The sequence below is a fragment of the Argopecten irradians genome, chromosome 4 (assembly GCF_041381155.1).
Source record: "Argopecten irradians isolate NY chromosome 4, Ai_NY, whole genome shotgun sequence".
Classification (NCBI taxonomy): Eukaryota; Metazoa; Mollusca; class Bivalvia; order Pectinida; family Pectinidae; genus Argopecten; species Argopecten irradians.
In genome coordinates, this window is record NC_091137.1 from 29,326,503 (window position 1) to 29,354,389 (window position 27,887).

At 34.0% G+C, this 27,887-nt stretch overlaps 1 protein-coding gene across 1 annotated transcript in view; it reads left to right on the forward strand.

Annotated features, from left to right (window-relative positions):
- Positions 1-984: 984 nt before the first annotated feature.
- The window catches only part of LOC138321222 (angiotensin-converting enzyme-like), a 28,085-nt gene continuing 1,182 nt past the window's right edge, over positions 985-27,887 (forward strand). The window contains exons 1-35 of the mRNA XM_069264737.1: positions 985-1,862; positions 5,639-5,800; positions 6,136-6,226; positions 6,474-6,620; positions 7,092-7,283; positions 8,001-8,098; positions 8,289-8,458; positions 8,758-8,882; positions 9,170-9,268; positions 9,939-10,083; positions 11,105-11,203; positions 11,512-11,634; positions 12,224-12,545; positions 12,994-13,158; positions 13,508-13,595; positions 14,327-14,470; positions 14,808-14,999; positions 15,349-15,446; positions 15,728-15,897; positions 16,117-16,340; positions 16,471-16,615; positions 16,780-16,878; positions 17,062-17,184; positions 17,904-18,222; positions 19,200-19,358; positions 19,952-20,039; positions 20,788-20,931; positions 21,254-21,445; positions 22,096-22,193; positions 22,346-22,518; positions 23,956-24,080; positions 24,404-24,502; positions 25,749-25,893; positions 26,202-26,300; positions 26,793-26,915. Of these exons, the coding sequence (XP_069120838.1) occupies positions 1,638-1,862; positions 5,639-5,800; positions 6,136-6,226; positions 6,474-6,620; positions 7,092-7,283; positions 8,001-8,098; positions 8,289-8,458; positions 8,758-8,882; positions 9,170-9,268; positions 9,939-10,083; positions 11,105-11,203; positions 11,512-11,634; positions 12,224-12,545; positions 12,994-13,158; positions 13,508-13,595; positions 14,327-14,470; positions 14,808-14,999; positions 15,349-15,446; positions 15,728-15,897; positions 16,117-16,340; positions 16,471-16,615; positions 16,780-16,878; positions 17,062-17,184; positions 17,904-18,222; positions 19,200-19,358; positions 19,952-20,039; positions 20,788-20,931; positions 21,254-21,445; positions 22,096-22,193; positions 22,346-22,518; positions 23,956-24,080; positions 24,404-24,502; positions 25,749-25,893; positions 26,202-26,300; positions 26,793-26,915 (5,210 nt within the window). The 5' untranslated portion in view covers positions 985-1,637. The remainder of the gene's footprint in view (positions 1,863-5,638; positions 5,801-6,135; positions 6,227-6,473; positions 6,621-7,091; positions 7,284-8,000; positions 8,099-8,288; positions 8,459-8,757; positions 8,883-9,169; positions 9,269-9,938; positions 10,084-11,104; positions 11,204-11,511; positions 11,635-12,223; positions 12,546-12,993; positions 13,159-13,507; positions 13,596-14,326; positions 14,471-14,807; positions 15,000-15,348; positions 15,447-15,727; positions 15,898-16,116; positions 16,341-16,470; positions 16,616-16,779; positions 16,879-17,061; positions 17,185-17,903; positions 18,223-19,199; positions 19,359-19,951; positions 20,040-20,787; positions 20,932-21,253; positions 21,446-22,095; positions 22,194-22,345; positions 22,519-23,955; positions 24,081-24,403; positions 24,503-25,748; positions 25,894-26,201; positions 26,301-26,792; positions 26,916-27,887) is intronic.

Genomic DNA, 27,887 nt, shown 5'->3' on the forward strand with positions numbered 1-27,887 from the left:
GTGGTACGCTTCTGAAAACGAACAATTTGTACCGGTACAGTTCTGCTGGTACGGCGCGTTTCATTTGAGATACAGCAGATTCGTATCGATACAACTGGTACGAATCTGCAATGGAACGCACGTTAGGCCTATTTGTGACGTTGACACGTCAATGACAAAAAAAAAGCATCCAAAGTAAATGTTACGAGAGATACAAAAGACTCAAATAGGATGCAAAATAAATGTAGATCTTACGCAGACAATCTGATAGAGCTACTTCCGGTATGGGCTTACATACGTTTTTTAAAGGATTACGAAAAAAACTGATAATTAAGGATCTGTTGGAGATGAAACTGAGATTACTTTATTCTAAGTAAAGCCTATCATTATTTTGAAAAATGGAGAAAAATGAATTTGATCGTATCAGTTCCAGCTAAAAGAGTATTTTAAGTAGTCTATGTCGAAGATAAGAAAACTTTATATAAGAGTCTCCCTCTTTTTCGCTACTAAAATTGCCAAATATTTGATTGACAACAAAGATTCGTCGCATTCAAAAGCATTGGAAGTATCTTATCTAAATAACCGTTTCCGAGAAGAAAGGCCAACGTGTCGAAAACGCAATACCGCGCGCGTTCGGATATGTTGTACTTTGGCTTTCGACAAATTACTAAATTGTTAAAATCATATACACAAAAGACGGGTTATTGAGTTGAAACTTCAAAGGGGTTTGAGATATTCTTATTGTCTTATCTCACAAACAGTTTCTTAAGCTTCCCTGTTTATCAGTAAGGGGATACAGAATCCGTATTAACACAATAAATAGGTAGACTATATTAATAAGCAGATGACAGCAGTTTTTAACTTGAGTAGCAGGTATAGATACAATTTGAATGGGGTCGCTGCGCGTTGTGGGATTCCTGTTGTGGATAGTGCACGGACAATGCGTTTATATATGAATGGAATGTGAACCAGGAGGAGGTTTACGTACATCAGATAGAGAAAAATCTCCCATATCTACGTACACTGCTCATCGTGCTCGCAGCGGTATTTTTATTCTTACCACTGAGCAGGATTACATATGATTGTTCTGGACCCCAGATAGGGTGTGGATATTTGTAATATCTGGAAACGAATGCTGAATATTTTATCCGGATGAAAAGTGGTTTTTTCCTCCACTCGATGACATATTTTATTTATTGATCGATGTCACTATAGCCTTACCAGTGTTTTCATGTGCTTTCTGTGTATTAGATGGAGATTTCCTCGCTATTAGCGTGATCGCACGAGAATGTTGTTTTCATTAAACAGGTAAAACGTGCGTATAATAAACGGAATCAAAATTTGATCAGTTTTCCGGAGAGTGGAATATTCATAATAGATTTAAAACATTGACATTTCCTGTCAATGTAATTATCATGTGTAATTAGCTAACTATGCGGATACTTCTGGTAAAACTGGAAGAACTTTAGTTTAAAATTAGTTCCTGAATTTTTAAAAGTAGTTTATGAAATAATTAACGCGTCAATTGATGGTTTTCTTAGATGTCGACTCTGGAAAAAATTAATGATGTAACCATCGTTAAATGTTAATTCGTCTTTGTTTCCTTTATAAGTCACGTATAAAATTATCTTCAAGTACTTCACATTCCAAACTCAACCATGGATACATTAAACTTGCTGATTTTTGTGACATTGTTTATAACGAGTGTGAAAGGTGATATCCAGAAGAATGAAAGTAATGTCAGCAGCGAAATTTCAGAGGAGGAAGCTGCACGTGCATGGCTCGACCAGTTCAATCGGGACATCTCGGACCTTTACTATAACAGTTCGGTGATTTGGTGGAATTATAGTACCAACATAACAGATTATAACCAAAAACAAACTGTAAGTATACTTTTTTGTATGAACGTATTTACGGTGTAATACCTTTATTTGGACACACCCGCAGGTATACATACAGATATTAAGGTGCAAAATACAAACCTGTGTCAGGTGTAATATCTACATACAGGTAACAAGGTGTAAAATACACACCTGTGTCAGGTGTAATATTTACATACATGTAAAATACACACGTGTCAAATATGATACTTATTTATATACAGATAATAATGACTTAACAACACCCCTACGTCTAGTATGATATTTACATACAGGTAACACTGATTGAAATACATACTTGTGCCAAGTTTGATCTTCACCTGGTATTATAGTATTTTCACGCAGAAAGCAAAGTGTTAAATACACAGGTGTTGTACATGTGTTTACATATAGGTAACAATTATTTAAATATATACCCATGGGAAGTATGATACATGTATTTACATACATGTACCAATGTATTTGCATGCATGCACCAATGGTATAACATTTACATACAGCTAACAACGATTTAAAATCAAATACTTTTGGTAGTATATTACAATGTATTTGAACCATAAGGTATTCTTCATCTATCAGAACAGCTTTAAAGGTGATACAAAACGTCAAAATAAAATTGAATGACTGCAAACTATCCACTGATTGGGCTTTGGCATTGAGCAATGATTTTGGTGTTTTTTTTCGTGTATTGTAGATATGAACTATCACATTTTTTTCAAACCCTCCAAAATTTTGCGGTATATTCTATAGAATAGGCCAGATTTGATTCGCTCTTACTTTGCGGGGAGAATGGTGAGTATCAGAAACCTATCTGTGTCGTATCTGGGGAGATAAGACACATATAGATCGGTGGCTATACACCCAACAATCATATACTCCCAACCTCCTGCATTACATGAATGGAACATTCGATAATGTCTCGCGTACCATCGATAACACCTTCACCATTCTCCCCACCAGAAATACAGGTTTGATAATGTCCGTACGGTGTTTCTTTTCCTGACAGCGACAGGTTTGAGATAAAAAGGACCGTATGGTTTTTCCTGCTTATGTACTGTTGTCATCAGATAGGCAAGTATGTTTTAGCTTTAAAAATACATCAGGGCTTGACTTTAAAAACAAATCTTCGGCAATACTTGATATCGTTGCGCGAGTATTTGCATAAGCAATAGTCTATACATTCCTGTCCCGTTTCAAATCTGAAGTCTAGATCTGGAGGAATTCGTGGACTATCATAACCTTTTTTATCCAATTTTAAATTGTACCAGCTGCTTTTTGTCCCATCATCCAGTAATCTTGTCATGACGCGATTCAAAATGATAGGAAATAATGCTCGGTTACTGCAGGAAAGGACTTCCAATATTGGCTGTATATAAGATTACATACATTTGTATGTACAGTGTGTATATATATGATTACACAGTGCGTTAAGTGTGAGAAGTGCGCGTGTGTTTAGGGCGCCTGCGGTATATATGTTCGTGTTTTGACTATTTATATAGGAATTGAATGTATTTTTCTGACTTTCATAGCAGCTATGAATAGCAGAAGCTATCTATATATCCCGTGGAGCGCGTTAGCGCTCCTTGGAAGATATGACAACCATATTCGACACCCATATACGACGTGTGTACGATGTGTGTACGGCGAGAAGATTAATGGAACAGCTGGATGACAAAGTCGTTCCACAACGTCTAGTTTTCGAGGTTCCGCCTTCCGGTCGATTTTTATTTTTTTTTTTTTTTTTTTTTTGCAAATGGCAAACGATTAAAAGAAATTTAGTTAAAATAATATTTGATTGACTTTTTACAGTAAACCTTAGTTGATTCTATATATCAAGAAACAACACATTAAAGATTATACATTAAAATATTGTGGGGGCTATTTGTATCGATATGAAACTGGCGTGATGTTCGAAATAAGCTGATCGATTCACGAGAATCGCTGGATTCATAGTGCATTCATAATGTTTTCATAGAAAGAATAGAACAAATAATATCCTTAATTTAGTCGCCTTGTACGGTGCCTTTTCGCAAAACAAAAAGAGCGGGTGTAATGAATTTTATCTATTTCATAATAATCGATTTTACCATATTTAATCATAACTACCTATTTAGCCATTTTACACAAATGAACGGCCTGGTCGCGGCCATTATGTATAACACTATTGTGACGTCACAGGTAAAAGTGACGTTACAAACCATTGTGACCTATCATGATTGTAAGTGGTAGATGGAAAGGTGAAATCCGAACTGGATATGTCGCCTGCGTTATAACCGCAATTATATTTTCACAAATACAAGATATGTGATAAATATAGTTTGTTAGTATAAGATCCTTACAGTCGTACTCACGGTACAACATGTAATTTATTAAACGTGTTAGTTTATCTTTTTTTGTGCCTATCGGGGAACAGGCTGTTATTAGGTATTAGTGAATGACTAGAGTTTTGTAAATTTTGATATAATTTTTAGATACAGCTTTTTATTTCCTTTGTTCAATTGGTCAAAGCAAAATAAGCCATCGGTGTTCCACGTGTCGCTGCCTACGACAGATCAAGCTTTCTACTAGGAAAATATGATCCTTAGACAGAGAGAAAATTAGGGTAAAACTGTTTACACTGAGAAAGGAGTTCGGGAGATTTAGATTAACTATTTTTGTATTTAGATGTGTTTTAATGCTATCAGCTCTAAAATCGTCGACAAATCATTCCTGTTGATAATCTCTATCCTATTTACCATCTTGATTTCAGAATTATATATTTGACGGTATCCCTACAACACATTTGGGATCTTGTAGATTTATCTGGTAGAAAATAAAGCTCAAATATATGTAGAAGAACAGGGAAAATTCACATTCCTGTCGAGGGCCCCGACCAGGAATCGAACCCGGGTCTTCGGCGTGGAAATCTACGACTCTACCGACTGAGCCAAAGAAGCATGCTCCGTCAGCTGAGTACAAACCATACCTACCCGCTCCTTTACATATAAATATATAACGTTAGTTGCCTTGTGGCTACACATGAGAAACTGATTTAATCTTAATGTGATAGAGTTACTAAGTAATGCTTGTTGAGTTAACGGTAAGACATCTATAGCCGTCGGAAAATAGGATGTTTAGGGTTAGATGGTACAGTACGATCGATTAACATTGCAGTTTTATGTTAGGTACATGTGTATGGTCAGAAAATAAATGAATATCGTTAAGATATATTTCGTACAAATCATCGCGTGTAATTCAAAGTCCATCTCGCAAATGATCGTGAATATAAAGGCCTCATTAAATCTATGCAGGGTACTATAATTAGTATTTCTAAAGGCATCTTATATGTTTTGTTCATTACGGCGTGGTCAGAGAGACACAACATTTATGTCGTACACCGTTTATTAAACACAATGGATTGTATTCTATAGGAAATATCTGGCTTTCTAAGTCAAACTGATCACGATAATTTAAATATATCTGAAATCGTCTCAATTTCACTTTTTTCTTTGTCTGCATTTGGTAATTTGAAAACAGCTATAATATCCTTCATTTATATCCTATCAGTTTGTTATTGATCACTACGAACCTAATATACAAAACCATCTTTCAGCGGATGACCTTTAGTATTGACACGTGCACACTGTAAACTTAATGTGATTGTTTGTAAATAGTATATTTAGAATATAATATTCGCATTAGCATTCAAACAATGCGATATTTTGTCCAAAGGGATATAACTCTTATTTTTAACAAGAACCACTCTACTAGAACATTCGCATTACTTTATTTCAATTTAGGTTGAAGTATATTTAAAGGAGGCCAACTTTACAAAAGCCAAAACTGAAGAAGCTGAGGCATTTGCCTGGAGGAACTTTACCGACCCGTCTTTACGTAGGCAATTTCGATTCCTCACAAGGAAAGGGATAAAGGAAATCAAGGACGAAGCCTTGCTGAAAGAGGTAAGCCTTACATTGCGATGTTAACTCAACAGGCGAAAACATGGCTATCAAAAAGCACTTTTAGAACCAGGTGGAATCTCGATGCAGTCATGATTTGGCTTTATCAACATAAAAAATCATATGATTACTACCAGATAAACATACACACATATTGTCTTTTATACACATACGTTTATTATTAATTACTTAATTATACGTGCCTGTTTTTTATTGCTTTACATATTTTCATAACTTCAATGAGTTAAATACTTCGAGTTCTGTCTTTCTTGTTTGTTGACTATAATTCGATGATTATAAAAATTCAAGTACTTAATTTGAACGCGTTCTGATTTTAGATTGCAGATTTACAATCCGACATGGAGAAAATATACAGCACGGGAAAAGTGTGCTACAGATCTTTAGACAACTGTTTAAAGCTTGAACCTGGTAAATACTAAGGAAAGATTTTGCCGGAACTGATTTAAATGGTTGGATTAACCACCAAGAAAGGTTGAGGGCTTGTGGTAATATGTCGGGACATCTTAACAACTAGGCCACCGCGGCCCCATATGATAAAAAATAACTTTTATAACAAATTTGATACAATCTATTTGGGGTCACTTCACATAATTAACGTATTTCCCCGCGCCTTTTTTAATATTGTGAAATTGAAAGTTTTGTCTTTATGTTGCAGATTTAAATCGCCTGTTTACCAATTCCAGAGATTATTATGAGTTACAGCGGGCGTGGAAAGGCTGGAGAGATGTAACTGGGAGGGAAATGAAGGACGGATTTGAAAAGTTTGTCAACCTTAGTAACCATGCCATGACTTCCTTAGGAGGTAAACTGCACGTTATATAATATAATATGATCACTATATCCGAGTAGATTGTAGTTATCTTTATTCAAGTTGAGGAAGTTTAAGTTCTACTTATTGAACACTGCAAGCTTAGGGAGCGAAGTAAAGCAGTATGATTTTATGTCAAATAAGGAAACCTATACTTACCATATAGTTATCCACACTACAGGGAATATTGTTCAGAAACAAACATTGAGAAATGAAAGCACTCTATTGATTCCAGCTGAAAACGTAATCGTCAGAATGATGGTCGTATTGCAGTAGATAAATGTCAGTACAACTATTTTCAATCTCTTCACCTTTGTTTAAAAATATTTTGAAAAGTTACCGAAATATTCGCTAAATTTTGTGTTTTAACTTAACTTAAAAAACACACTAAATGATAAGAGTGAAATAAATACCATATGTAACAATCACTCGTTGTGTAACCTCTACGCATTATTTCCCTTTCAGATGTCACCAATCTTGCAGATCACTGGTTATCCTATTATAACTCTGATACCTTTGAAGAAGAAATTATTTCGATAATGGAACAGCTGAAACCACTTTATATGGAACTCCATGCTTATGTTAGGGATAAACTACAGGAAATATACCCAAACCACAAATTCCCGACTACTGGACACATTCCAGCTCATTTACTTGGTAAACTTATAAAATGAGAAAAGACCACCGTAATTTAATTATTTTCTTGATTTACATGCATCTGTATATGGTTTGGGGCAAAGGTAAGCTGTCAGTTGTCTACTGAAATATGTTGTTTCTATAGAAATCATTATAGCAAAAGAAAAAAAAAGAAAGAAAAAGATATGCATTTATCTTAAATATCCATCACATTTTACATCTTGCAAACTCATCTCAGAATTCTTTGTTTAATTTGAAGACATGGATATGTAAGTGCATGTTTCTAAAATTTATGAATAAGCACAATAAAATACATTCTTTACTTATCCTAAAGCAATGCAAACTTAAAAGTTGGTACAAATCGTAACCAAAACATTTTGATATACCGGAGTTACTTCCCTTCGTTTCACTGCTTCTGTAGTAACAGAATGAAGCGAAAATCCGACAGGTCAACTGTTACCGCAGCCACATACTTATTTTATTTATTGAAAGTTGTAGTCAATTATTGTTTTGTCTTTACTGAATATTCATAAAATAAAATCTATTAAATGATAATCACATCTCATATCAATATATCTTTAAAATGTATATGTAAATATTGAATTTGGCCTTATCTCCTACAATATCCAGCAACACACATTTGAGCTTTCAATATCAATTGGTTGGTTAGATTTCATTTTTCTACTAATTACCCGCACGGTTCTGTTATTGAGATATATATTCTTGTTTTGTATTTAGGAAATATGTGGGCGCAGAATTGGGATAATCTTTATCAAATTATGCAACCTTTCAAAAACAAGACTCTAATTGATGTAACTCAAGCAATGGTTTTACAGGTACGTATATTTTTTTTTTCATTTTCAAGTGCACGGACAAAAAATCTAATATATACACAAATGTCTAGTTATTATATCTAGGTAACAAATTTGATGAAAAGATAATTATTAACTTGGATTTAGCAATAACGATTAAAATATTATTAAAATGATGAAATTTACGATATACATCATAAGTTATCACTTTCAGAACTACACAGTCAACAAAATGTTCGAGATCACTGAAGAATTCTTCACTTCATTGGGATTTCCAAAATTAAGGCCGAGCTTTTGGGAGAATTCTATGTTGGAGCGCCCGGATGATCGAGAAGTGATATGTCATGCTTCTGCATGGGATTTCTTAAAGAATTATGATCACAGGTAAGATATTTATCATTATTGGTGAGACAGTTATGATGACGGGTAAAATCATTATTATATCACGTGAGCTTATCTTTATCAAATGCGAGATAATCATGATCACAAATGAAAACTTCATAATTAAGAAAACATTTGCCTCTTTTGAACAAAACATTTGAACAAATGCCTCTTGATGCACAAGAAGGTGAAATGTCATCAGATCAAAACTGTTATACTTAATCATTTAAAATGTTGTCGACGAAAGGGTATTCAATTTACAAATGAGAAAAGTGAGTATGATAACTAAAGTGTCGTTTTAGGATAAAGATGTGTACAGACATCACCCAAGAAGACTTGTACACCGTCCACCACGAGATGGGGCACATCTATTATGATATGTCTTACGAAAACCTGTCTATTCCATTCCGAGATGGAGCCAATCCGGGTAAGTATCAAATACTGTCACAGCACTTTACAAATACAGATTATCATAGTGTGAATCTCTTTTTCCATAAACCAAAAGAATTGTACATCAAGTATTATGAAGTCATACATAGCAATCATACATACAGAACGGTTTTGCGTAGAATTTTAAAAAAACAACAACGGCACAATCAATTGCCAAACTGAATAATTGAATAAAATATCAATGCGCTTTAACTCAATTTATTTTATTGTAAAGCTTAGTACAATCACGGAAAATTATACATAATTAGTAATTAATTATTGTAGCATTCCATGAAGCCATTGGAGATACAATAGCACTGTCCGTGGTCACACCTGACCACTTACATAAGATCGGACTGTTGGATACTGTGGAAAATGACCTAGGTACGTCTTGGATTGTGCACAAGTTACATATTATACTATATTTACAGTCAGAGGTGTATTGATAGTATGAACCACACGTTGATTTCAACCAAAGGCTACTCAACTTTAGTATTTTTCTTCAGTTACAAAAGTTACTTACATTTGTACTTTACACCATTATCACCATATATATATCCTATCTATAGTGAAATACTGATAGCACACGCACCGAAAGCAAAATAAATTATGTTACATTATTTTTTGTGTTAATGAATTTAATTCTTTATTTATTTAACGAGGATAGGCCGAAGGCTATTAGATGCTCTCCTCAATATATACAGTGTATATACACGATTAAACACAATTTTTTGTTTAAATTATGAAAATCATTTATGCTCTGTCGGCGATGGGGCATCTTTAAATAACAAACTGATTAATATTGCATTTTTTTTTTAAATATTTCGCTGCACGTTCACAACTATTTCGAACAATTATCCTAATGGTAATAACAAATACCAGTGGTCAGTTGACTACCCATCCGCAACATGCATATGCTTTGAAACTGTGGTTTTGTTACATTCTCTGTACTGTTGCTATATGTTATTCTATAAAGAATAATATTACTACGGAGAAGTTTGACTATTTTACTATTTTCCCTTTTCAACCAAATCCGTCCTTTTTCTTTATACAGAGAGTGATCTTAACTTCTTGATGAAAATGACTTTAGATAAGTTGCCCTTCCTTGCCTTCTCCTTCACGCTTGACTCCTGGCGCTGGGATGTCTTCCGGGGGAAAATTCCTCCTGGACAATATAACACCAAGTGGTGGGAACTGCGGTAAATATCAATTCGTTGACTTAAGATGAAAATGAAATGTGTTTCAGTATATGAACCGATAAACGGTTGACAAGACTGCACAAGTTTGCTCATCTCTACGGCAAGGGTTGTTTGAGTAAAGACAATATAACTATCACGCTTACTGACTCAATGTATCTCAATTTTCGCACACAAGTCTCATTTTTCCCTAATTGTATAAGGTATGATTTTTATTGTTGCTAGTAATATCAACTGTGTTAAGTAACTTGTAGTTAACGTAATTAACAATACATTGACTTATTGATTTATTTTGGCTTTGAACTACTTCAAGATTTAAGATATACATACCTGTATTGAAGATATAGAGGATCTCACATGAGTGACTAAGTGATATGAAATTTATCAAACGAGTTCAGTAACTTTATATGCCACGATCATTTAGGCGAGTGGCATATACAATTAATTAAGAGCAATGTAGTCACTAGTGTAAGATTCTATTTATCACATAATTTTTATTAACAGAAATATATGTAAAACTTTAAATTTCGTCTCTATATAAAACAGTAGAAATCTTGCTCTGATATGACGTTTCCGTCTACTGAAACAATAATGCGACGTCATATATATATATATTATAACATCAAAACTACATGTGACATCATAATAGTGTTATTACACATGTGTCTTACGATACGACATGGCTGGACGTACGACATGGCTGGACGGGCCAGTTATCTGATAAATTCAATATACACACCTATACATATTCCAAACCCAATACTTTCGACAACAAGTAACGTGATCAATTTGATATTCACGTATTAATAAAACATTAATTGAATAAATTTGCCGATAATGAACATCGAGTGTAAATAAGCAGACACCCATAGGTTTATAACGAAAGCAAATGTATGAATTCGATAACAGCGATGTTCAACCCTTTTGAAATAAATGTCATATTATTCGTGTTTTTTATTACTAAAAATATAACACCATGTTTGCAGTATTCTGACTCCTGACTGTTACATTACTTTACATCCAGATGTAAACACCAAGGTATATATCCACCTGTAGAGAGGTCAGAGGAAGACTTTGACCCCGGAGCGAAATACCATGTACCATTCCAAGTTTCTTATATCAGGTAAGGCGAAGTGTGTAAGCCATCCATTGATAAATATTGTAAATTTATTTTAATGGCTATCGTATTCTATAGCGTTTATTGTAATGTTGCGAATTCATTATTTGTCTATATTTCAAAATAATGTTTTCCACGAAAAGATCATTCACAGCACATTTAAATTATAATATATGGTCAATATTTCTTTAAAATGTTTCGATGGATGTATAGTTTATTTTATTTCAACAAATCTTATCGCACATTCAAAATAATTTTGCATCAGTCTAAAACTATATATAGTTTTATTTTTGTTTTAACGTGGTTTCTGTCAGGTACTTTGCCGCCTACATCCTGCAGTTTCAGTTCCAAAAAGCTCTCTGTGACGTCGCCGGACACCAAGGTCCGTTATATCGCTGTGACATATACAACTCCACAGCTGCTGGGGACAAACTTAGGTTTGTACTAAATATTGGGAGTATAGTGAAGTCATGAGCATAGAATTGGGTATGTAGTGGCAAACATGCAGTAATGAATTACTAGTTGATTTGGACTTTCATTTGCAAATATTCATTTCTATGGTGATTATGGGAAAGTATTGATAGTAATTAACTCATTTGATAACAGAAGGAACTTTGCTATTGCGGGTAGGTATTGATTGTGACGTCATGTGTTTGCGAGCGTAACGTCATACGTTTAGGAGAAACCGACGTGAAATGCGCTCACAAAATAATGACGTAACAATCGATACCTACATGTACCCGCAAGGGAGCTAACTCTGTAATATGCAAAGACGGAATAGCATTTACCTTTTTCATATATAAGTGTTAATAAAACATGACATCGTTGTGACTATACACAGTAAAATAAAACATATAAATTCGGATCAGAATGAGACAACCGCATGGAATAATGTGTTATGATCTTAACATCAATTACCATATTACTTCTTATTTTTGGAGGGATGATATATTTTCGCGATTTCATAACACAGTGTTGCTATCTGATATAGTCGACTTTGATAATTGATTTTGAAACATGTTTTAGAGATCTGCTCACTCTCGGAAAGTCTACACCATGGCCAGATGTATTAGAGATGATGACAGGACAAAGAAATATAGACGCAAGTGCCTTTGTAGAATATTTCCAACCGTTAGCTGATTGGCTGAAAGCTCAGAACAAAGGAAGACGAGTGGGATGGACGGATCTAGCATGTCCCTCACCAACATCAGGTTTGATTGACAGCGAGGAGGCTGGATGGGCGTGGATAGAGCAGAATGACGAAAACATCATGGCTCTTTACACCGATTTGGCAAACGCTGAATGGGAGTATGCTACTAATATTACCGACCACAACCGCCAAGTAAAGGTATAAAATGTTAATAATTTCCATGCCCTTGGTTATTGCTGAAATAATTGATATATGATATTTTTGATTCTGAAATATGTATTTTTGAAAGATACATGTACGGTAGGTGTTTATTTTAATTTGCTATACATAATGAATTGATTCAACATAAACTTAAAGCTCTAACATTATGTGGTATCCGGTGTTGATCGACCCATACTGAATTGACATTAATAACTAAGCAATGGTCAATGTATACCATCTGTATCTCCACTGACACCGTTTACATGGAGATGTTCCCACGGATGCTGTGTGTGATATAGTATATGATAATATAATGCATGAATGTTTATATACATGTATATTGACTGTTGGTTGGAAATTCGTGCCAAGTTTGAAGGAAATAAGTCGATAATTATTATATCAAAACCAATGTTAAGATATAGTTTACTGTCTTTATAATCCATAGATAGACAGCAATGTGAAGTTTGCAGAATACGAACGAGAAGTCGTTTTAAATGCCAGTGTGTTTGACTGGACAAATTTCCAAAATGAGACGTTACGGAGACTGTTTAAACAGATTAACTCAACCATAGGGATTAACTCCCTTAAGGACGAAGACAAACTTAAAAAGGTCTGTGATGATTTTCATAGAAAATCTTTAAATCGGAATAAGTCTAAATAATTTTTTTCCCATTGCAACAAAACACCTGTGAGTGCTCTTAAAAAAGCGAAATCTTTAGTTTCGGAGAGTGTGCACTCCCTTTGAGCCCGATAGCATTTAGAAAAAAGAGGCGTGGACATCACTACTACACTACAATCTTAGAAATAAAAATGATTTTCAATAAATAAATAAGAAAAATAGATTTGAGGAAAATAATTGTACAATTACTATGTTGTATTTTATAATTGCATCACGGATGTAATAAGATTTCCCGATTCCATATCAGTTGATTTCATAATGGTATATGGTTGTATTCCAGTACAATGCCGTAATATCGGAGATGACGGCTATCACTAGTAAGGCCAACGTGTGTCTGTCAGACGGACAATGTTATCAGATCATCCCAGGTACGTGGTTTGAGTTGTTACGTGGTTTCAGCGTTCTCTGCACATAAGATAGGGTATGATATATTAATTATGTTTTTTTTTATGTTTTACTAAGTTTTATTTTTTTAAAGAATTCAGAAATGAGAACTTATAAGACATAAGCTATAACAGGAGTTTCTTGTATGAACACCCATGCCTTTATAACAAAACAAAATTTCTTCCCACGCATCGTGATTCTTTGTACACACCAAGATGCCATTACCAGTGATCACTTAATCCTTACTACCACTTCCTGTTATCCGACTTTATTACCTCATCCTTAATAGAAATACCATACTCGCTTATTCTTCCTTTCACCATTATTGTCGCCATTCAATTACTAGTATATTGTTTCTGCTGCTCCTATTGCTATGTCGTAGTAGGTTCTTTATGGAGAATTTTGCCGTATTCCATAGACTGACCTTTTTCTAATTATAAATCCCCCTTTAGAATCAGTAAATCGGGTATTTAAACGACTTTTTCCTCTAAAGATTTCTCAAAAGCAATGTAAAACATCATTTATTAATAAATGGAGGTTCTCTACATTTTGTTAACTGATATTGCTTGGTATTATAATTCTTGGATAAGTGCTACAAGATAAAGGTCCGTAAAATATAGAAAATGATACTGAGGATATATAAAACTGACAGTGCATGTAAAATATCGTGTAGGTCCAACTTTGTCTTACAATGCCATGATTTTAACATTTGCAGGACTGACAGAAGTTTTTTCCGACTCCCGCAACTATAGCTTGTTAACTGAAGCTTGGGAAAAATGGCGCAAAGCATCTGGTGGGCAAATGAAGGACCTGTATGTAGAAATGGTCAACATCAGCAATGAGGCGTTCTCACAACTAGGTATTATACCAATAGATTCAGTATAACAAAACTCTTTCATATGTGGGTATAAAGGATATTCCACACGAGGGCTACAAAGTATAATACTGTAAAATAAAAGCTTGCCGTGGATTTTACATCAGTTGGTGATCCCGGGCGTTTTGATCTTTCTCTGCATGATCTGTGATGTCGATGAAGCAGTTATTTTTGTACCTGATGTAATGTACAGTGTACAAAACTAATATCTAAATTACATTTAATCACCAATATAAACAATATGATGTCTTCAATTAGGTTTCTATATTGTATGTTAAAGTCCAATATCACAAAAATGAAAATATTATATGCTTAAACACAGGGTATGAAGACACTGGGGACTACTGGAGATCGTGGTATGAATCAACTACATTTCAACAACAATTACAGAACCTATTAACGGAGTTAGAGCCATTATACCAGAATCTTCACGCTTATATTCGGCGTAAACTGCAACAATTCTATGGCAAGGAGCATTTTCCATCCTCCGGCCATATTCCTGCTCATCTGTTTGGTAAGTTCAAAAGTAAAATGGATTGTAGATGACTGTAAAAATGATATATTATTTGTCAACCACACCAGAACGCGCAGAGTGGAGTTTAATTCATTTTTTGCGATAAATACTATGTCTATTATCAATGCACAAAAACTAGATAATTCATATCCAGTATATAGTACTATAGATAAGACTTGCATGATTGGAAGTACTTTGAGAGGAAATCGCAAGTGCAAGAGTTTTACTTTCTCATGAGTTCGGAGAGTTGACTTTTTCGCGAGAATCAAACACCGGGCTCTTAAAGTGTAACGCGATTATGTTACCACTAGAATGTATATATATTGATTGGTTATTTAATGTTTTATAGGAAACATGTGGGGAGAACAATGGAGTCACATATATGACCTTGTGGAACCCTTCCAGGGCAAACCTAGTATGGATATTACTCCTAAACTTAGAGAATTGGTAAGTTGCAATAGTCAGTTATAACATTTCACCTGATTTGAATTTAATATTTTTCACCAGCAACGACCTCGCTGTATTATTTCATGATGTGATTTCTCCCTTTTTTGTCTATTTTTGTTCATTAAGATGGTCAGTCAGTCATGTTATCGTTTGTTCAGTAATTTATTCGTTTACTCTCGGTATGAACAATGATTTTTTGTAGACTTTCAACTTAATATTAGAAAGATAGTATAATTAACAGCTCCAGACTTTACAGTGAATGAATTGATGACATTTTACAGAAACTGACACCATTGAACCTGTTTAAAATCGCAGAAGAATTCTTTACCTCCCTTGGACTTATGGAGATGCCACAGTCATTCTGGGATGACTCCCTGTTTGTTAAACCTGTTAATCGTGACGTCATGTGTCATGCATCTGCCTGGGATTTCCACAACGGTAAAGACTTCAGGTAACCACAGAAAAATGCTGTTTTTAGTATGATCTAGACAAGTTAGATTTAATTAATAAGTCTCGAAGTTTTTTGCGAGCCTTACCGATACATTTTATAACCTAAATAGAAGATGTTTTTAGAGAATTATTCTGAAGTATTCAAAGTGAAACAAACTGTGGAAGCAGGTCAGTTATTATGTGATTACGTTATTCATCAACAAAAATATAAAAATTACAGAATCAAGATGTGTACCAAGATTGATATGGAAGATCTTATGATCATACATCATGAGATGGGACACATCCAGTACTTCCTGCAATACAAGGAACTTCCGGTTCCGTTCCGTAAGGGCGCGAACAACGGCTTTCATGAGGCTGTCGGTGACGTAATGGAACTCTCCGTCTCAACACCGGAACATCTGCAGAAAATCGGATTGATTGACAACATTGTGGAAGATCAAGGTATTGTCCTATTATGATGAGTGTCGCAAATTATTTGAACATCGTAAACGCGTGAGCAAATTATGTCGCTTTAATATCATAATATTCTGCAAAAAGGATGTGAGCTAAAACAACTTTCAACTGTTCACAGAGAGCGATATCAATTTCTTGATGTCAATGGCACTGAAAAAGATCGCATTTCTTCCGTTTGGCTATCTGGTTGACCAATGGCGTTGGAGTGTGTTTAGCGGGGAAACAACCCCTGAAAATTATAACGAAAAATGGTGGGAGCTAAGGTAAGCTAGAATCAACTGTAGATTATATTATTTTAGTGAAAAATATTAAAAAAAAATTGATGGCATATACATGTATTTTTGCGTGTTGTCAGTATTACATATAAACTTAATCACATTGGTGTGGGGATCTATATTACAACTGAAATTGTTTATCATTTTATCAGATGTAGACTACAAGGAATGTCGCCACCTGTCCCGAGAACTGCTGACGATTTTGATCCTGGATCGAAATATCATGTAGCAGCTAATAAAGCTTATATTCGGTGAGAGAACATGTATTGTGTGGGTTATCAAATGAACATTACTGTAATCACGCGAGTTTCGAATGCACGAAAACATTTGGATAAATTTGGTTATAAGTATATTAAATTGATTCAGCGTTTTAGCATCTGATTTTACAAAAGAATGTAGAATATTTCTTAACATGATTTTACTTTCGTATACAGGTATTTCGTTAGCTTTGTGCTACAGTTCCAGTTCCATAAAGCACTCTGCGGTGCAGCAGGGAAAACTGGCCCGTTACATCGCTGTGACATTTACCAGTCAAGGGAGGCTGGTAAACTCTTAAGGTATGTCATTTCAATTACATTAACGCATGCATGCACCATATAAACCCATCACAAATTCGTGAATAAGTGATAGCATCTTATATAAGATGACGCTTTAGTAAAATTTATACCATGTTATATATATAAAAAATATCATGAAAATCATTAAATGATGACGTAAAAATAACGAAATGGTCACATATCATAATACTTAGGACTCCATACTCATTATACTCATTCATTAAAATAAATAATATAACTGGAGACCCTAAAACTGACAATGCCAATAAATATTGGTCACAATACCCATTTCTGTTTTTCTAATAAGGAACAATTAAAAATTAAAAACAGATCTTTAAAATTATTCCTATGATACATTTATAACTATAAATCAATGCATATTTTATCATGACCCGTCGTTCAATATGAGGTAGAAAATTCTTTCATGTTCCACACATCATGTAGGATCTCCATTTAATTTGACACTGTTAACTTCTTGTTTTGGTATAAAAGATTATAAATAATGTAGTATCTTATATGTTAGACTAAAGCTGTTGTAATTTGTTTATCAGAAAAAGGCATCTTACCTGTTCATTTAATTAAAATGAAAGACATCCCTGGTGGCTTAATTTTAAAAGAGTGTCTGTATATAATGTACTCGCTATCATTCTTAAATGGCTGTAATTAAATCGACGTGATCGAGTACAAACTTTGTCATGATATTGTATTTGCAATTACAGTGATATGTTAAAACTTGGCGCCTCTCAACCGTGGCAAGACGTATTGGAGAAAATTACTGGACAGCGTGAAGTGGATGCAAGACCGCTGATGGATTATTTTAAACCTCTCACTGATTGGTTGATTGAACAGAATCAAAACGAGACTGTCGGCTGGTCTGACGAATGTCCACAGGAGACACCCGCTCTTATCAACGATGTTGAGTCAGCGAGAGAATGGCTGGATTATTTTGATAAGGAAATGCAGAATATAGATGGGTATTACTCATCTGCTGCTTGGAATTACAATACTAATATGACTGACTACAACAGGAAAAAGCAGGTAGCAAAATAATTTTAATGTTTAATTAACTTTCCTCCAACAAAAATTGTCTCGTTTAATTGATACTCACATTTGTACGACACACTCCCTTTGTTCCCTTACCGAGTTCACTTGGCAGTCATTAGACCGTATTTGCTGATAAGTTGAAGTTATCATTACATGAAAGTGTAGTCACAGAAATCACGATCGATGGATGTTGACAGCTTATTAAGAACTTCATTCAAGTCTTGTGAACCATATAACTTGAAAAATGTACGGTATAGCGCTGTATTTTAAGTGCACTTCCTCTATGTAACCTTACAAGCGCAGTTAGCAGTCATATAGACTATGAACTTAAATCGCTTATTATAATATCAGTATCATTGTGACGTCACAATTGTCGTGCTGCCAGCGATCACTGCAAACGGATATTCAAATGGCTGTTCCATCCTTGCCGATAACGAATGATTAATTCCTTATAGATGCAAAATCCCTGATATGTCAACATAAAACTGGACGGAGACAAATCCAAAATGAAGCGCTAGCGCGCTTAATGACATTTGCCTCTGTCCAGTTGGCATTTATATTCACTATGAATGCCAGCTGAAAGACGTTCAATGCTTAATTAAATTCACGGTTTTGCATGGGAGAGATATATTTGCGGAAGTTAGATTTCACCCTTCACCGATTCCTCACTTACTATGTTATTGCTCTTAGATTCACCAATGAATTTTTTAATATTTCAATAGTATTGACAAATTCTGTAAATATCTGTAAAAATAAACAATTTAACGCAAAATTCTACCGCAATAGAGTATATCATTAAACTCGAACGAGTAACTTCTTTAAGATGTCTTGTAGTTTTTCTGCTCTCTAGATCGCCACTGTAATTTGTTTATCTGGTGTAAATTATTATCATGCCAACGTCACAAAAACATAGTTTTAAATGCCATTAAGTAATCGACCTGTATCAAAAACCTAGTTTTATCTCATTTTAGACCGATGCATATCTAGTACTGTCGAATTTCATCAAAAGCGCAGCTACCAACGGTTCAAAGTATGATTGGAAAAACTTCACAGATCCAGTGATGCGGAAAAAGTTTTCCTTAATCGTCGACCAAGGTACCATACTAAAGGATAAGGAGAAGGAAGTGGAGGTACTTTAGCTTGGGTAGACGAAAAGTAATGTTTATCATACAACGATATAATTGTTTTCCAAAGTTTGCCTAGTTTCCCGGCAGTTAGCTTTTGTTATAGATGTAGTGATTAGAAGGACAATTCTGGGAAAGTATTGGTGATGTAGCGGTAAGGATTATGTTACAACGGTATGGGATCAAAACAATATCAGTATAGAAACCGTTAAGGTTCCATAAACACACGTATTCTTTTTATAAGATCTTTCTTTTTTGTGTCACTGTAAAGTGGGAATTTGCACAATAAGATAGTCTGTTCTTGGAAACGAATTCGTTTTTGTATCTTTTTGTAATATGAAGTCACTTTTCTACTTATAAATGCTTCCTTACCTAAGAATACTTTCATAGACATCCAACAACGCTCACCACCCTTTCACATCATATGCTGAAAAAGCGAGCATGACGTTGTTGTTTAAAAGAATTTGTTATTACATCATATATCTAAGATGATAGACAGTATAAATTATTATTTCTTATTTTTATTTTATATTTTAGTTTATTTTTCACTTTCAGTGATGTTTATATCATGAAATTAACACTTGATATGATTACCTTAGCGCAGAAACGTGAGGTCCAATCTGAAATCAATCTACGCCAAAGCCAAAGCTTGCCTAACGGAGGACAGGTGTTTGGCAATGGAACCAGGTGGGTAGTTCCTGTAAACAAATAACGCGAGAAAAAGTATTCTTTCACAAGTTTGTTGATTACACGAAGCCATGGAAATTGATTGAATATTTATCTACATGGCACATGTATTAAATATGGCGACTGAGCTTATTTGGTACATCGACAAAATCATATTTTATCCACCGCGGAACGCGTTTGCGAGGGATATTAAATTGGGCTCCGTTCGTCCATCCGTCCGAGATTCTTGTCCGGGCTATAACTCAAAAACCGTTCAACGCAGCTCATTGAAACTTACTGTATATATCAGACATGTGCCTTCTGCTGATGTGAACCTTCAATTTTTGAAAGTTTTTCTATTACTATGGAAACTCAGTCAAAAATACCAAACTTCAGTTTCTTTTTGTTACCTGCTGTTACTTTTTCAGTTTTAGAATACTTGCATACATTTAAAGGTATACTTGAATAACTGTGACTTTGACCTTGATATATTTGGGGTTTTATAACTGGTGGATAATGCCACGCTTTGCGGCTCCTTGTTTTTCATCAACGTCATTTTATAATGTATCTACATTATCAGTCAATTGATCTTTCCGCAATTATATTTTTCTAGTAACAATGGTACATACAGTTTAACACATGCTACTTAATACTAAGATGCATTCACTTATATGATACGCCTTCTAACAATGAGTCGCTTCACAAATGCTCAATTTTTATCACTTCAATATGAATAGTAATGCTGACTCTAGAACCCGTTTCTTCACAGATCTGGCTACGTTGATCTCAACGTCTAGGAACCAAACAGAGTTGCTACAAGCCTGGAAAGCTTGGAGGGACGCCACAGGGCGACATATGAAAGGAAACTATACGAGATTTGTGGAGTTGAGCAATGAAGGGGCGAGGCAGAATGGTAACTCTTAAGTACTATTTATCTATTATGACCTGGTTAAGAGGGCACTATTGCCCCATAGTATTGTCTCGTGATGGAATAGTGACATCACGAGATAATACAATGAGGCAATAGTGCCCTCTAAACCAGGCCATTATGAGTTTATTACATTGCATTGTATGTTCCACAAAAAAACAACTTTATTTATAAATTCCTAATAATTACATGTATCTAATAACGTTGTTGAAAATGTGCTGTTCCTTCTGATATTATTCTAATAACGGCTTTTAACTACCACAAAATGATATGTTTAATATACGAAACAATTTATCATATTCTCTAGGCTACAGTGACACTGGAGAATATTGGCGGTCGTGGTACGAGACGCCGAATTTCCAGGATGAGCTGGTCAAGCTGTTGGACAAACTTCAAGTGTTGTATCTACAGGTCCACACGTATGTCAAGGATCGACTGGCAAATTTCTATGGTTCAGAGCATTTCCCATCATCAGGCCATATTCCCGCACATCTTTTAGGTATAGTATGTTTCATAGGTAAATGTACACCTTAATTGTTCTGGATTGCATGAGCAGACCTGTAGTAATGATAATATGTTTGTCACTAAACGTAAAATGACTTGTGATTCATAGAATAATGATAAATCATTCTTTATCTTGCTGTTAAGGGACAAAATGATCTGTTTCTACCTATTATATATAGATCACTTGATGTTCATATTTCCTATTATATATAGATCACATTATGTCAATATTTTCTATTATATATAGATCACATGATCTCCATATTTCCTATTATATATAGATCACATTATGTCAATATTTTCTATTATATATAGATCACATGATCTCCATATTTTATGTCAAATTCATAACCAGAAGTTTTAGACATATGTCTGACAAAAATTGATAAAACTCATAGATTTGTGTTATTATTTCGCTTTGGTGAAGGTTTAAATACTATGCACGTGGGCATACAACGCATCTAAATCTGAAAGGAAATCTTATAATGAAGAAATATGTACAAATGATGTCACAGTATTATAACATCTTGTGGATCTGTAATGTACAATTTGTTGCAATGTTTACATATTATCTATGCTTTGAACTATTGATAAGCCTATTGTATGCTACAACTTATGTATTGATATATATTATCTCATTTGTAGGGAACATGTGGGCGCAGAACTGGGGAAATATTTACAACATTGTTCTGCCGTTTAAAGATAAATCCGCGCCTGATATCACCAAGAGAATGAAAGAAATGGTAACAATTCTTTAATAATGTAATATCATAAAACAATATAGACACGCACTTTGTCTGTAAATAGTCACTTTATTAATCACTGTTCAGTTTTCAATGCAAAAAAATTCTCATTCTGACCTTTATGTTAAAACGTCATTTGGTATTTTTTTTAGAATATTACAGAAATCAAAATGTTTGAAATGGCTGATGAGTTTTTCGTGTCTCTCAATCTAACTGCAATGCCGCAGTCGTTTTGGGAGAACTCAATGTTAGTACGGCCTACTGATGACAGAGATGTGGTGTGCCATGCATCTGCCTGGGACTTTGGCAACGGCAAGGACTTCAGGTAAGTTGTTCGAAATCGGGGAACGCCAAGGACCACAGGTACGTTGTTCAAAATTGAGCAAAGGAAAGGACGTCAGCTAAGTTTTTTTTTAATTTTTTTATTAAAATCTTTACTGATAATTTGAAAGATGGTATTGTGGAAAATAGTCAATTTTAATACAGTATCGCACAGAGCAAATATTTGTCTCAGAAAAACCTGATGTATTTTCAGCTAAATAAGACTTTTTTGGAAGTTTGAGGTCTTAACTGGTTTGTTATATTTTATTTAGATCTTAATAAATAGATAAAATCATTAAGATATGTTATTATTGTGTTTTCTTATGCCGATAATTTAATAAATATAGAAATTTAACAAGGGTCAATGAATAACATAAAACGTTGAAAAGTGCTACGTAGGGATTCGTCTATTTTTTTACGTTTTCAGGCCAAAATTTAAGGGGTATTAGAACGCAAATCGGTCATATTTGAAAAAAATAATGGGGTGAGGTATTTTATTGATTTTTCTTATTGAAAATAAGTCAATCTTCATGGAAATTATAAAAAAAACGATTTTTCCTGATATCATTTTTTCAGAGAAAAAAAAACATGACTTTTTGATACAATTTAAAAATTTTTGATACAATTTAAAAATAAAATAACGAAATTTTGTTTTATTGTGGAAAAGCAAGCTTATTTGATATAGTTTTTAATTCTATATCACCTACTGAAGGTATGAAAATTTTACGGAGACATTCTTTATGTGTTAAGGGATGTTACACATAGCAAATTTTATGTCATTAGTACATATCTTTAAGCAATCATGGAAGAAAAATTAACCCGGTGACATATGACTTTTATGTGGTTTTTGTGATCAGGGTATACCTAAAATCAAAATATCAAAAATTAACGAAATCGTTGAGAGGAAACCAGAAGGGACGGTCTACCTAAGATAAGTGCGGAATTAAGGAATGGCTAGGACGTTAGTTATGATATAATTATAGAAACAACAATGATTTTGTTATGTTCTAAATTGAGGAACAACATGGACTTAAGGTATGTTCTAAATTGGTATGTTTGAGAGCGGTAAGGATTTTAGAGACAGACCTTTTTGTAAAAGCACATACACATGTAATACATCAAATAGATGCATTTAAAAGAACGACATGAATTACTTTAGATATTAAAGATGAGAGAGTGGAGTGGCGGAAACATTTTCATATTTTGATTGCAAGGGGAGGCGGTAAGAATTAAAAAGATGATGTGCTGCGTTGGGGACTATTTGTTGTTGCTACTGTAGTTGAAGTCAGTTTCACTTTGTTATTTTATAAGTACAATAATAGAACAAAAATCATTTTTCATGAAATACATTATAATAGAACATAATACATTTCAGTTCAGTTGTACATTAGGGTTATTTAGTTTGCAACAGTCCAGTATCATTATCATTTTATCGTTTCAGAATCAAAATGTGTACGGACGTATCACTTGACACTTTCTATGTTGTTCACCATGAGATGGGTCACATCCAGTATTATCTACAGTATAAACACCAGCCGTCCTTTTTCCGATATGGTGCAAATCCAGGTACGATACGTACACAAACAGTTAAATAAAGTATCACTGATGGAAATTTGAAACATTTACTATTATAATAAAAAAATTATTGTATATTCGGGAGTCTGAGTCTATCCATTTAACATTCAGCATTATTCCTAGAAAAATAAGATTTCGTTATCAATTTAAATAGTGACATGATGGGTAATTTTAAACATACGCCTTTTTCATTTGGAGGAAACTTCAATGATCAAACCTGATTATGTTAAATATTTGAAATAGCTTTATGTTATTATTTAATATTAACGAATGTAATGCCTATCTATTTGTGTCTACGGTCTGTCATTTTGTAGGTTTCCACGAGGCAGTGGGAGATGTTATTGCTATGTCTGTACTAACACCGGCTCATCTGTACAAACTCGGGTTCATCGACACCGTGGAAAATGATTACGGTACAGTATACTGACTGTTATATGGTGGAGTGTGCTGTTATTTGTCTTCAGTGCATGCTGCAATGTGACATCATAATTAAATGGACAAAACTTTCACAATAGGCACCCTAGCCTTCCGGAACATACAAAAATTCATTAACACAACACATTGTATACAGGGACAGTCCTTAACATGATATCGGCTGTTAATAGGATGTAAAACCCAAACAATACACTGATCGACTGTTGTTTATTCATGAATAACAATAAGGTTATCTATATACAAATTAAAGTTGGTTTAACAATAAGGTTATTATCTATATACAAATTAAAGTTGGTTTATTATGTTCCCAAACATTGTTTTTAGGACAGATTTATGAAACCGTTTTGACAGGCAAAAATTATACTTTAACGAGAAGTTTTCCTAAAACTTATAATTAGAAATACATAGAATAAAATTTACCATTACTTCGGTTGTTTCTGTCCCAACGATAACAATGTCATCAAAGGATTTATTTGATTCCATAGGTTGAAAGTACCATGTTAGATTCCCCTATTAAACCATTTTTTTCTCCAAATTCTCACTATTATCTTATCAATTCAAGTATTCACTGATTGTCGAACCGATCTAAGATATACTAGTTTTAGTTTGTTTGTTTGTTGTTTTACCATAGAGACGGTTATTTTCGCAATTCAAAATTACGCGATTTGTTCTAGATTTTCGGTGATCTGACATGAAGTGTATATATGTAGAGGATATTCCTTGTGTCTTGATGAATATATTATTACATTGGTTTCCTCGCGTCCATTTACAGAAGACCATCACTAATAATTCCGCCAAAGGTTATTCCGCCATTGAATTTTACAGGGTTATTAGCCCTTACGATTATTACGTCGTATTTTTGTGAGCATAACGTCATATTTATACACAAAATTATGACGTCATTGTTGTGCACAAACTAATGATATAACAATCAAAATTATATTTTTCGCTGTCAGTGCTGCATTCCGATTGGTCAAAAGCGAGTGAAAATATCAAAAGTGATATTTTCTCTCCAGTTAAAATATCACTTATATTTTCAACATAAAACCTTAAATTTCATACAGCAATGTCCAGCGAAATTGCGAAAATATCCTCGCTAAAATAACTCGCTTTACTTTGTATTTTTAAAGTTTAAAAAATAGTTTTTTTAAATGATAGCGTCTATGCGGTTGTTATAATTTTCAATCAACCACAATTGCTGAGAAAATAATTTTCTTTTTTTAGAAAGTGACATTAACTTCCTCATGAGGATGGCGCTGGAGAAGATTGCCTTCCTTCCGTTTGGGTACTTGATCGACCAATGGCGGTGGAGTGTGTTTAGTGGGGAGACAACTCCGGACGAATATAACGAAAAATGGTGGCAGTTAAGGTAAACAATAAATTTCACTTTCGTACACAAAAAAACTCCAATCTGATAATGGTACAAAATGGTTGAAAATTAAACATCTTTGTTTTCGTTTGATCTTGCATTATCGAGGTAGTTAATCATACATTAATCATATGTAAGCACACAAATTCCCACAACCTAGAATCTCATTTTGAGTATGAGATATACATATTTGTTTATTTGTTTAATTTCGACCGATATCTAGGCATTGAAATGTTATAAATAGATAGTATAGAGTTGATATCAAGCAATTTGGTTGACTGAGAAGAATTTATTTACGTACATTGTAGGTGTAAGTTCCAGGGTATCTCGCCTCCTATTGAGAGAAGTGAAGACGATTTTGATCCGGGTGCTAAGTACCATATCCCTGGAAACACTCCGTACATCAGGTGAGGTCAAACACGATATGTGCATAACTCCTGTTCAGCTATATACACAAGTTATAATATTTTAGCTATACTATTCAGCAGTCGTTATGTCATTGAAATGAAAAACACTGTTTATATAGAATTATACTCGTGTCGACATAAATTTGACATTAAACTACGAAGCATATTGTCACATTTATCGTTGATATCTGAAACGGAAATATTTTATATCATGTTTGAAATAAAATTTTAAGCAAACAAAACTACTGTATGAAAAGTATATCTGTTAAAAGATTTGCCACAATACTAATGAACATCAAATATGTTGTTCCATACAGTTGCATTTTAATGTTCTCTTGGATTTATAAAGTTAAATTCACCGATAGCTAAAAGAAGGATTTATATTTTTTTAATTTTCTTCCGTCACACTAGATCTTCCTCTTTCCTCCACCCCCTGTCTTATTTTGCATTAAAATTATGGATTTCCTCTCTGACACCGCGTGTCTGTTACAGGTATTTTATAAGCCATGTGATAGAGTTCCAGTTCCACAAAGCCCTGTGTGACGCGGCCGGACACACTGGCCCCCTACACACGTGTGATATATACCAGTCTAAGGAGGCTGGCAAGTTACTTGGGTAAGTTATAGAAATGACATTAAACAATTTAACAAGGCTGACAAGCTACTGGGGAAAGTTATACAAAATTATGTAAAACAATTTAATAAGGCTGGCAAGCTACTTGGGTAAGTTATAGAAATGACATAAAATGATTTAACAAGGCTGACAAGCTACTGGGGTAAGTTATACAAAATGATGTAAAACAATTTAACAAGGCTGGCAAGCTACTGGGGAAAGTTATACAAAATTATGTAAAATAATTTAACAAGGCTGGCAAGCTACTGGGGAAAGTTATACAAAATTATGTAAAATAATTTAACAAGGCTGGCAAGCTACTGGGGAAAGTTATACAAAATTATGTAAAATAATTTAACAAGGCTGGCAAGCTACTGGGGAAAGTTATACAAAATTATGTAAAATAATTTAACAAGGCTGGCAAGCTACTGGGGAAAGTTATACAAAATTATGTAAAATAATTTAACAAGGCTGGCAAGCTACTGGGGAAAGTTATACAAAATTATGTAAAACATTTTAACAAGGCTGGCAAGCTACTGGGGAAAGTTATACAAAATTATGTAAAACATTTTAACAAGGCTGGCAAGCTACTGGGGAAAGTTATACAAAATTATGTAAAATAATTTAACAAGGCTGGCAAGCTACTTGGGTAAGTTATAGAAATGACATAAAATAATTTAACAAGGCTGACAAGCTACTGGGGAAAGTTATACAAAATTATGTAAAACATTTTAACAAGGCTGACAAGTTACTTGGGTAAGTTATAGAAATGACATAAAATAATTTAATAAGGCTGACAAGCTACTGGGGAAAGTTATAGAAATGACATAAAACAATTTAACAAGGCTGGCAAGCTACTGGGGAAAGTTATACATATACTAACGAAGGAAGATTAAAGTGCCATTACCACTTTTAAGAAAACCCAGAGTCGTGCGGATATTTTATAAGATTCAGAAATGCAATTATTAAAAGATG